General features: G+C 38.2%; 1 protein-coding gene across 6 annotated transcripts in view; it reads left to right on the top strand.

Moving 5' to 3' along the window:
- Window positions 1-12,764, top strand: part of fam131ba (family with sequence similarity 131 member Ba) — a 33,584-nt gene that overhangs the window by 8,230 nt on the left and 12,590 nt on the right. For 3 of the 6 annotated variants that reach the window (XM_084422971.1, XM_084422972.1, XM_084422974.1), the window contains exon 2: window positions 4,288-4,325. The exons of 1 other annotated variant lie outside the window; for it this stretch is intronic. In XM_084422971.1, coding sequence (XP_084279097.1) covers window positions 4,288-4,325 — 38 coding nt within the window. Of the gene's footprint in view, window positions 1-4,287; window positions 4,326-9,781; window positions 9,818-12,764 lie in introns of all 6 variants that reach the window. 2 more of the 6 variants (XM_084422970.1, XM_084422969.1) reach the window with 1 other exon arrangement.

Below are 12,764 nucleotides of genomic sequence, written 5' to 3'. Positions count from 1 at the left end.
TGTAACGCCTTTGTTACTATGACTATCAGTTAGACTGTAATATATTTAGAGCATATTCATGTTAAATATATAACAGTAACTGTTAAATTGAAAGAATCCTGAAAAAAATTACACAACTGTTTTCAACATTGATAATAATCAGAAATGTTTCTTGAGCATCAAATCAGCATATTAGAATGATTTCTGAAGGATCGTGTGACACTAAAGACTGTAGTAATAATGTTTTTAAAAAAACAGCTTTGCATCACAAGAATAAATTACATTTTAAAATATATTTTCAAATGAAAAAAGTTATTTTAAATTGTAATAATATTTCACAATTACAACTGTTTGATTTGTATTTCTAATCAAAAATATGCAGCATTGGCAACCATAAGGGACTTCTCAGTGTATATGTCAGTGTATACATATATATATAAAAACAAAACTGCCAGGAGCATATAAAGTTACAAGGTTATATGCTGATATTTGTTTTGGATTATTTATTTGCTCAAATTCATTTTGCAGCCTTGCATAGCATAAAAAATTAGATTTTTCATATCATTTTATTCTCAAACCAGACTTTGTCCTACTTTAATAACTATAGCTGACTCATCTAAACAGTAATTGCTGCTGTTCATTTCGTTGTAACTGATTGTAAAGTTGTGTTCACTTAATTTCTTAGGTTTTGCACTTCTAATTTCTCAGTCTTTTGCACTTTAGAGGTACATGCACTTGATCATGAAAAGATTGAAATGCCCTTCAAGACATTTGAGACGTCACTCAGTCAGACCATCTCATGAAGTGGTTTAAAGATGCTTCCCAGTCAAGAGTAAATGCATCTTATTGTTTAGGCCACATATGTATGTAATGTTCAACACCCGTTGTGTGCCTCACTGTCCTCCCTTCTTCACCCTGATGGTCAGTATTGTGATGGTCTGTAAGTTTGTGCTCTCTCTCTCTGTGACTCGGTTCTCTTTCTGAGTCTCTCTCTGTGTCTTCTAACTCCGTGTCATTTTAAAGTCTTTACGCCTACCTCCTTTTGTCCTCCGTTTTTCTTTGTGATACCGTATTGCATAGTGTTCCTCCCTTCATTCAGTGTCTTGGTCTTTCTCTCATCCTCTTTGTCTCTGTCTCTCCTTTCCCTCCCCCCTCTACGTGTGTTTTTGGCTCAGTACTGGAGGTGAGTCAGCCTCTTGGACTTCGCTCCTAATCAGAGTCACTGTGAGCGTCACCGTGTGTCAGAGTTCCAGCTTGCATTCCATTATTTGTCCCTTTTTCTTCCCTCTCTCCTACTTCTTCACTACCTTTTAGCTGTAGAATAAAATCTCAAAGATGTTCTCTAGGCTGTGAGATATGTCAAGCCAGATTGTCCATGGTCCAGTTGTTCCTCCATCTGGTTCTTGGCAATGCAGATCTTCTGCTGCTTCTCTCCGTGAAACCGTCAGGCTTATGCTGGGTGTCTAGGAATCTTCCTTCCTGTTCCTCATCGTTCAATGTCTATTGACGTTAGCTTTTATCCTCGTCACATGGATATTTGTTTATCTCGTCTGACTGCTTCTTTATCCGTCTCTCTCGCTCTCTCTTTCCTTTCCCCTGAAGCTCGGGCCCTCATAATGCCTAGTGTCAGATTCAGACATAAATGTAGATGGGCAGGGTAAACAGTGCAGCGGCCATGTGGCGCTTAGCGACCTTGGATGTGATGGCTTATCCTTCATGTCTCTTGGGATTTTCTCAATGTGTTTTCCTGCATGAGTGGAAGTGTTTTGTCCATAACAACATCATGGTGGAACAGACAGTTAGAAAGTTATGGGTCCTGACAGCTGGGATGTGCAGGGATTCACTATCTATCTATCTATCTATCTATCTATCTATCTATCTATCTATCTATCTATCTATCTATCTATCTATCTATCTATCTATCTATCTATCTATCTATCTATCTATCTATCTATCTATCTATCTATCTATCTATCTATCTATCCTGTATAATCTGGTAACACTTTATGGTCTACTATCTAGTCTATCTATCTATCTATCTATCTATCTATCTATCTATCTATCTATCTATCTATCTATCTATCTATCTATCTATCTATCTATCTATCCATCTATCCATCTATCCATCCATCCATCCATCCATCCATCCATTCATAATTCCATCCGTCCGTCCGTCCATCCATCCATCCATCCATCCATCCATCCATCCATCCATCCATCCATCCATCCATCCATCCATCCATCCATAATTCCATCCGTCCATCCATCCATCCATCCATCCATCCATCCATCCATCCATCCATCCATCCATCCATCCATCCATCCATCCATCCATCCATCCATCCATAATTCCGTCCGTCCTGGCTGTCTATATGTCTGTCTATCATTGCTCTCATCATTGTAAGTGTTCTTCTGGCATGTTAGTTCTGACTGTCTCCTTTCTAATTGATTATGAGTAGATCTGCTTTACCTTAACTCACTTTATCTGTCGTTCTCTGTTTACTCTTCACTCTGGTTAATTGGTCTCCTCCAGAGCTGCACTGCTCTGCATGGCTCTATCCTTCTCTCCAGAGTGGGTTAGGTTGATTGAGGAAATGGCCCTGAGGCCCAAAGGCTCTGCTGTACTTACACACAGAGAGAGACCAGCAATTAAAAGACACACGCTCACACACACACATGCACAGGATGCAATTAATGCATTTTGAGATCAGTCTGGAGTGGAAAAAATAAAATCAGATGCAGACAGAACAAGGACTGGTACATTCTGTTTTGATGTGATTAACCCCATCACAATATTGTTATTCTATTGCGTCAACGGTTTAGGACTGTTGTAAATGAGTTCAATGAATCAAGCCAATGCTCAACTCAATTTCACTGATATTGAACTGAATTAAATAGAACTAAATTGAATAGAGAGAGACGGGGGAGTGAGAGTTCATGTGAACTGCAGCTAGGCAGGGTCTCATTTATTAATAATTTTGTACATGTGCACAGTGAAGGTTCTCACAGAATTTCTGCAAGATTCACAACACAATTTTGGCCACTATTTTTGGTATCGGAAAAGATTTATTTTGTCGTATGGAAAAATCACCAGTCTTGGATCTTTTAGTGGGACATGATCAGCATGCATGCATTTTAAAAATAGACTTTTATTTCTGAAATGCTGGATACTGTTTAAAAAAAAGCATACAAAAAAACAAAAGTCATGTCAAATTTTGAAACGAGGCATTATTATGGCAGCGACAGGCACAACGTGAATACTGCTTTACACAAACTCTTTTTCTGCTCATATCATACAATATGACAAGCAACAATATTGCACAGCATGCACCAGGTTTTACCCCCATTCTACAATGAATTGATGAATCTGGATTACTGTAAATGAGGGAGCATATCACTGCAGTTAGCAATTAGCAATTAGCATACATAACCAAACCATCTCTATATGCCGTAAGGGCTTCTACACAACTTCTCTTGTACAGCCATTTATCTCTCTTTGCAAACATATCCTTACCCTCACTAAAGATGAGAGCACAAGCAGCAAGTGGGCCATTCTCAAAACCAGTTGAAACACAAAAAACTAAATTTAAATATAAGCATACAGTCAGTGCACATGATCACCCACATGTATGTGTTTGATTGTTTCAATGCTGGTTGGCCTTAATTGTGCCCTGTATTGAGATTCGTCACTGAATGGTGAGGCTCCATTTATTGCTTTGCCTTTGTCATTATGCTACAATTTTATGTGTTTAAGCAATCTCTAATATTACAGGTTGATTGTTTTCAGGCCATCATTCGAAATGTTAGTGGAAACTGGGTTACATGTCATTTCTTGTTTGTCAGTTTGAATGAATCATTGTAAACACACACACCGTCAACATATTTCATAATCAAAATGATGCTAAAGTGCAAATTTAGAGTTAGCTAGAATATAAAATGAAAATAAGTGCTTGTTTTAGGGTTAATCTCAAATTCAGTATCTCTTCAGCCTATTCTTGAAATACAACTCCTAATAATTTGCATAATTGCATCACGCAGAGCAATCACTAATGTTTTTATCATTTTAAAGGAACGATGCGATATAGAAACATGATGCTACAAATCTCCTTCCTCAGAGTGCTGGCGGTTTTGGATGGATAATTAATCTAATTTTAGGTCTTTGTGTGAATGTCAGCAGAAAATGTAGAGAGGAGCTGTCAGTTTGACTTAGCTTATTCGGTAAAGGTTGCATAAGCCACATGCCTATTCCCTTATCTCTCTCTCTCTCTCTCTCTCTCTCTCTCTCTCTCTCTCTCTCTCTCCCTGCAGCGGTGGATGCAGTTCCCGTTCGGAAAGATGGGGAGCAGGTAAGTAAAACTACAGCACTTTGCATATTTAAGTTTTGCTTGGGCACCAAACCTCTGTCCCATGTTGTGAGCTTAAGCTTTAAGGATCACATCTAAATGACATCCTTTGCCGAGATGATACTTGTGCGAAGTCTGCATTTCTGTCCAAAGCTATTATACCTACCAAGTGCTGACATTTGTGCCTCATGGCACTTTAATGAAGTCTTTAGCTAACGCACGGACCCCCTGTGTGCCCAAACGCATGTCTTGCCACCCCCTAGTGCTGAAAATCAGAGAAAGCATGATGGTATTATGTGTATTTGAAAAGCCACTATATTACATTTCTCACCAAGGCCACGGGAGCCAGACCCCAGAGCCCAGCCATTACCGTACAGTATTGCCGTATAACGGGTTTGTCCCCTGGGAAGACGTAGCCTCATCCGTCTTCTCTATTTGCCGTCCGTGTTCACGTCCTACCCAAGGGCATCAGCTCCTGGCTTGTTGCTCTACTCATCCACAGATGAATTTGGCTCAAAATCTACTGTTTTGGATTCTGGTATCATCCAAACCAAAATGACATGTTTTATATCTCAATGCAGAGTTTGGAAGCTGAGCCAAGAGGTGGTGTCATTTCACTGTAGCTGGAGCGAATTGAAACAGTGTCTGTGCTGTGCATGTATATGTTCGTGTTAGAGAGCTGCACTCAAAAAGGTGATTGCCGGTTGCCAAAATAATAATAATAAAATAAAATAAAATAAAAAATCATAAAATGTTGCCTAGCAATGAAAAACTCTCAAGAATCAGCTGCTAGTTGCCAAGTAGCAAGGCTAGATAGCTTAATGCTAGCTCAAATCACCCTCAAACTAACCATAATAAATCATTCATTAGGCCTATCTCTTAATTCAATAAGCCACTTGCTGGTTGCCAAAATAAGAATGATAATAATAAAAGAAAAAAATGTCTACGTAAAACTCTAAAGAATCAGGTGCTAGTTGTTAAGTAACAGATAACTACTTTAGCTTGCTTAGCGCTATCTCAAATCGCCCTCAAACTTCACTAAAATAAATCATTATAGGGTTAATTAGAAGGCCCTAGATGGAATTAGTTTGGATTTCACAGACTTTTTTTTGTATTTTTAAACCCGTTTGTATCAAACACTTGTGTTTATCCTCACACCGAAAAAGTAAGCAGCAAATTACCATAACTAACTTGGTTTCCTGTGAGAAATCTAATAGGAATATATGGTAGTGGTTTATTATTTACAAACCTCCTGATTGATTTTGACCCTCATCTGATGCTGTAACTCTTGTTTCACTGCTTAATGCACTTTCATTAAGGATTTAGACCTTTTTGACAGCTTTTTGGGTGAAAAACACGTCCATTTTGTCATCATTTGCTACATCCAAGTAAATCATCAGATTGAAGGGTGATTTTCACAAAACTGTATGTTCTGCAAGCTTTTTTTTAAAAGGTACATTTAGGTGTCTTTCCAAAAAAGGGCACTTGGAGACTCCAAAAAGACACCAAACAAATTATATAAGAAGTCCATATAATTCAGAAATGTATGCACACCCATGAAAAACAAAAACAGAATAAAACCTTTCAGAATTCACAGTATGTGTCACAAACTGAGACAAGAAGGTTGAGGATCCAAATGCAGTATTTATTGAACAGGGTAATCCAAAGACGTAATCCAAATAACAGGCAAGGGTCATACACAAACAATCCGAACAATAACAGATCAGGGCTGAGGCAAAGAGAGAAATCCGAGGGGACAGGCAGAGAATCAAGATAACCAAGAAACAGGATACAAACACGCTCAGAAATGCAGTAGAGACACTAAACAAGACTTTGCAGGGAATTAATGAGTGTACATGGTTTAAATAGGCTGAGACTGACAAGGTAATGAGACACAGGTAGATGCAATCCGGGATGATGAGTCTGGGCAGTGAGTTATGGGAAATGTAGTTTGTGAGGGAATGACAATAGTCTGATGTGGAGTGCCCTCTGGTGGATCTCAAGGGCACTCCAGCTGGTGATCGTTACAGTATGTGTACAGTGCAACAGCAAAGAGCTTGTTTGCATTTTAGACAAGTCAGATTGCGATCCTGAACAGGACCACAACGGAAATGGCAAAAAAACAAAAACAAAACTAAACCACCGCCTTAACCTGACTGCATATACCTACAGTACAGAGATCCATTCAGAATTACTAAACACAGCAACATACACGAAAATCAAAATTTTATCCTGAATGTGTGTGGAAACAACTTGAATTTACTGAAATGTGTCTGTGCATAAATACAATGTGTGATCAGTGCATCGAGAGCGCACACATGGTTTGTTTGCTCATCAATACAACGGACTTGCAGTCACGCGTAACTCCTGTACATCACCGCCATTGTCTTTGCCTTGATTGCAATCCTCATCCATCAAAACTTTACTAGTGAGATGCTGGTTTGCTTTATCCAGCCAACAAATGTAGTTTGTGTATCATCTGGCCATATAGCGGTGGGATGTTTTGACGTTCCGTTCAGTCTGTATTTCACACTGTATTTCACTCTCAGAAGCAATCACAGAATATGACAAAATTCGTGTTTCAAAGCGAACCACACCATCACGCAACGTGATGTTTAAAAATGTTTATAAATGATTTAATGATTCCAGTCTTTCTGCTTTATAGTTCAAATTGGTACACGTAGTCTACTGTTTGACTAAGAGAAAATTGTCATCATATCATTATTATTGACAAGTATTTACACTGTAAAAAAATGATATGATCAACAAGTTATGACAACTTATGTTTTTACATTGATTTAACTCATCCAAATAAGTTTCAGCAATTTTTATGTTATAACTCATTTTAAGTCAGTTTAATGTAATTTAAGTTAAAATTACTAAAAAACTAAAAATATTAACAACACTACAGATTTTTTTTTGCTCAGATTTTTACTTGCCCTGCCTAAATACTTGTTGTTTTGACCAATGTAACCTTATGATGCCAACATTTTAGATTCACAATTCTTGACTTTCATTTCTGCCCTGATAGCTGCAAGACCATGCCGAACGCTGCAAGTGAGTGCGTTAGAAATCAGGAATAGTGAGGGAACATTGTGCTTGGTAGGTTTTTCGTCTTCAAGCCAAACTTGGGTCTTAATGCAAAGTTTAAATCCCGTCTGGCTAGCGTGTCCATAATGTTTACGCATTAGGTCAGTAGATGGAGAGTAGGCAGTCTTTTGTGGCTGTTCAAACACATTCGATCACATGAGCATTTTACACTATGAAACCAATCCGGTCAAATGAGATTCATTTGTGATCCGATCGGCCAAAACGCAACTTAATACCAGGTGTAAACAGGGCCTTTAAGACCTAATGCATGGATCTGTTATATTGACACACAACAGATATTTTCTTAACTGTTTATGTTCACTTAAAGGGATACTCCACTTTTTTTGGAAATAGGCTCATTTTACAACTCCCCCAGAGTTAAACAGTTGAGTTTTACCGTTTTCGAATCCATTTAGCCGATCTCCGGGTCTGGGGGTCCCACTTTTAGCATAGCTTAGCATAATGAATTGAACCGGACAAGACCATTAGCATCTCTCTTAGCTAGGAACTATACTCTCATTCCTGCGTAATAATCAAGAAACTTTGCTGCCGTACCATGGGTGAAGCAGGCGTAATGATATGACGCAGCACCTGATAATAGTCCCCAGCTCAGTAGCCTATTATCAGGCGGCATGCGCTGCGTCATATCATTACGCCTGCTTCACCCATGGTACGGCAGCAAAGTTTCTTGATTATTACGCAGGAATGAGAGTATAGTTCCTAGCCATATCAGCCTAGAAAATCGCAACTTTTCATTTTCCGTCGGTCTTAGTACACAATGTAACTACAGAAGAGTCAAGTTTTAAATAGGAAAAATATCGAAACTCTTTGTTCATTTTTTTGAGAGAGATGCTAATGGTCTTGTCCGGTTCAATTCATTATGCTAAGCTATGCTAAAAGTGGGACCCCCAGACACGGAGATCAGCTGAATGGATTCGAAAACGATAAAACTCAACTGTTTAACTCTGGGGGAGTTGTAAAATGAGCCTATTTCCAAAAAAAGTGGAGTATCCCTTTAAGACTATGTCTACATGGATAATCATAAAGATGGGCATTTTGACATAATTCTATGTGTATTTGCTCATAAAGACGTGAAAGAGAGCTCAATTTGGTACTCGAGAGAGGCAGCTTTCTGTGTGCGCGCTTCGGGTGTGTGTACGACTGCGCTGAAACGATCTATCACACAGCGAGCGAGTTCTGCATTAAGTTCTCTTTCGCAGTGTCTGAAAATCACTTGAATGTTTATATTGGCAATACTTAAAAAACCCTGAAAAAGCAGCACTGGCCCGATCATTCAAATAGGTGATTATAGTTTTAGGGGGGCTGAGACGACAGACAGGGGCGCTGAAGCCCCCCTAAAAAGGGTCTAGAACCAACCCAAGTTTCGAGACACATCCAGAGCATGCTGTGATGTCCACATAGACACGTCCTTTTTAGTAATAAAAAGGTTAATGATTGTGACCTAAGTGCTGTTTTGAAATCAAATCCTATCTGAAAGGCTTTTAAAAGGCGTCCCCTTAAAATGTGAGGCAAAACATTAATTGCTTTCTCACTGCAGTGGAAAAGAAAACTAATTTACTGATGTTAATTTTCATTTAGCTGTGTCCGCCCCCCACAGAAAAATTGTAGGTGGCTGCCGTAATTGCAAGCCAGCCTCAAAAATGTATTTTTAGGAGCCAGCTCCACAGTTTATGTAACAGAAGCACCCATAAAGACTAAGATGGTGGGAAACAAATCGATCGACCCCTGAACAGCCGAACCGTGCCGGTAGTTTGTTCAGAGTTTCCAAGGGGCAGACATTTGCCCCAAGGCACGCCAATGCCTTTCTGACACTGACCTCCATTTGACCTTTCATATTGATTTCTCTCTTAATGAACAATGAGCGGCTACTGCTGTTCGTACTGGCACCGGTGTTGGTCTCGCTGCGCTGGGTGCGGTGTAAATGCGATCGATCGCTCGCTGTATGTTTGGGTTGTCTAGGATTACTTACTCCAGTGCTACTCATCAAAGTCGCCTCCATCTCCTACATCTCCTCTTGCTGTTGTCCTCATGTAAAGACTTCTAAGGCAGATATCAACATGGATACACTAGGTGGTACTTCATTCATGAATATTTTACACCATGTTAGCTGTATATATCGCAACAAGGGTTTATACAAAGATATATCTCGGTCTGGACAACAGTTCGTAACAGATGAACAGCATCTCGCCTCCTTCTCCTGCTTTCTGATTATCTGTTGTTCTTCCAGATCTAGTGTTCTGTACTTGGCTTGATGTCCAGCCTTCTGCTGTTTCCTGCTAACTGAAAGCATGCCTTTTCTTCTCTTTTACTGTATCTTTCCCATCTATTCTTCAATTAATTTCTTCTAGCAAGGACATGGCGAGTTTTCCTGGGAAGGAATCAATGTAAGTCAGATATACACAATTTTGCGTTTAATACTATACTTTCTGTGTCTCATGTTTTATTTCTCTTTTATACTTTTTAATCAATATAACAATCTATATCATATTACTCTCTGCCCAGCTAACAAAAATGTTGTAGAAACATTTTGATAACATTCCCATACAAATATAAAAATGTTATTTCTGAATGTTCTCTGAAATAACTAAGGTAACACTTTATTTTAATGGTCCCTTTTGAACATTTAGTTGACTATGTGTAACTTTGCAACTACATGTCAACTAACACTCATTAAAGTATTAGTAGACTTTCTGCTTAATATTTACTAACTATTTATTATGATGGTTCTCCAACAGACATTCTATTGACTATAAGTATCTTTGCAACTTATTCTAACCCTAACCCTACCAGTCCACTAATACTCTACTAATACTCTAATGATAGTTAATAGACATGTAGGTGCAACTTTACTTATAGTCAGCAGAATGTGTTAAAGGGACCATCAAAATAAAGTGAAACCATAAATGAAAATACAAACGTTTAAAAAGTGTTGTATGAACGTTCGGGGAACATTGCATTTTCTAATTTTGCAAACATTATGGGAATGTTACGTTTGAATGTTCTCTAAACAAATAATAACATTCAAAAAATGTTAGATGAACATCCAACTAAAAAGTTCCGGGAAAAAAAAAAAGTTCCACGGACAATGTATAAATCACGTTTTTGTGCTAAACATTATTTAAAGGGATAGTTCACCCAAAAATGAAAATTCTGTCATCATTTACTCACCCTCAAGTTGTTCCAAATCTGTATGAGTTTCTTTGTTCTGCTGAACACAAAAGAAGATATTTGGAAGAATGTTTGTAACCAAACAGATCTCGGTAAATGATGACAGCATTTTCATTTTTGGGTGAACTATCCCTTTAAGACCAAATAACTTCAAACGAACAGGTATGATGCTAATGTTGTGAAGAAAAATGTCATAATAGTATGATGGTTGAAAAGTACTAAAAGTTTTGTATTAATATAAATCAAAAACTGCAAATCTTAAATATCTGCTGTGACTCCACAGTGTTTCATCACTGGCAGGTTTCTCTGGGGGTTTGAGCTGTCCGCCAGCTGTCTTCGATAGGCCACGTCATGTTATCTGAGATTCGGCCTGTTTTGTGAATTGTAGGTGGCACTGGATGTGAGAGATGATAACACAATGTGGTTCACATGGAGTTAGTGACATCTGCTCTCATTCTAAAATGAAAAAAGGACAGTTAATGCCACCAGATGAATCAGGAAGTGTCAAATCAAATTTTACTTGCTATACTGTTTTTGACAGTAGAAATGCGGTCGTGAATAATTCTAACAAAGGTCTGGATGAATCACGTTTGAAGCTGTTTTAAAATAGATAATGTGACTGCACATTAGCTGAATAGAGTGCTGCAATGATGACGTTTTGTTTACAATTTGGCCACGGTTTTTCATTACAATTTATTTTTTTTAAGCATATTGCATGGTGTGGCCTCTATTTTTGCTTCTTTTGTCTAATTGTTACAACTTACCCCAGCGTGTGTTACAAACTACTGTACCCTGGGGTATGTTGTAACAAAGACACACCATGTATTTGACATCGACTCACAAGGGCTGTGATATTCTTCAGGAGGTTTGAATTGGTGCCTTTTGTAGTGACCAAATGTGGGTACTTTGTATACAAGTTTGAGCACTCAAGCTCAAAAATTCAGTGAGTTACAGATGCTGAAGCAAAGAGGTGTTACAACTATACCCGGTCTTTTTAGTTCAATCAAATTAACTTTCTTTTTCTTTTAAGTTCACAAAACTGACACATTTTATCTAAGTTAAATTGTTTAATTGTTTTGAGTTCCATGAAGTTGTTTCTTTTAATTTAGACAGACTTAAATTTAACTGAAACTGGGCTGGGAGTTCTATTTCCCAGCATGCTTTGCCATGACACTTAAAAGGGAGAGTAAATGCTAATATGAAATGTTATATAATGTTTTTTTTTTGTGCCATATTAATGTTAAGTGGGAGATTTAGCAGTGTTTAATGTTTTGCTAGTTTAGAAGAGTTTCTATTTGTTTTTCATGGTGGAGCATGAGCTTGGTTTGAGAACAGTGTATGTTAAATGTTTTAAATAGCTGTACTCATTTATCGAGTGCTATGCTATGCTAATGCTATCAAAGCATTGACTCAACAATTAGCAAGGTAGCATTTTTTAATTAGCTGGTTAAAGCTAGCCAAGTTTTCACTACTAAAAATATTTAAGTTAACAATAGTTAAAGGGTTAGTTCACCCAAAAATGAAAATTCTGTCAGTAATTACTCACCCTCATGTTGTTCCAACCCCGTAAGACCTTCGTTCGTCTTCAGAACACAAATTAAGATATTTTTGATGAAATCTGAGAGCTGGCTCACTCCTCCATAGACTTCTAGGTGACCGAAACTTGCTGGCCCAGAAAATGTATTAAATAGATCGTTAATATAGTCCAAGTGACTACAGTGGCTCAATCTTAAGTATATCAAGCGATGAGAATACTTTTTGTGCGCAAAAACAAACAAAAATAACGACTTTATAATTATTCCACTATTCATTTCCTTCTCTCTGGGCCTCGAGTGAGTTCACGTAGTGTTTTTGCGCAGCACGTCTGTATTGTACGTCACACGCATCACACACATGACCAGTGTCGGCCAATAGTGAGCCTACGTGGTGACGTGTAACACAGATGCGCTGCGCTAAAACACTACGTGAAAAAACTCGAGGCCCAGAGAGAAGGAAATGAATAGTGGAATAAAGTCGTTGTTTTTGTTGTTTTTTGCGCACAAAAAGTATTCTTGTCGCTTGATATACTTAAGATTGAGCCACTGTAGTCACTTGGACTATATTAACGATCTCTTTAATAACTTTTCTGGGCCAGCAAGTTTCGGTCACCTAGCAGCCTATGGA

The sequence above is a fragment of the Rutilus rutilus genome (assembly GCF_951802725.1).
Source record: "Rutilus rutilus genome assembly, chromosome: 11".
In the NCBI taxonomy this organism is placed as follows: domain Eukaryota; kingdom Metazoa; phylum Chordata; class Actinopteri; order Cypriniformes; family Leuciscidae; genus Rutilus; species Rutilus rutilus.
The sequence above is the reverse complement of the archived record's forward strand: the minus strand, read 5'-3'. Positions and strand labels throughout refer to the sequence as shown.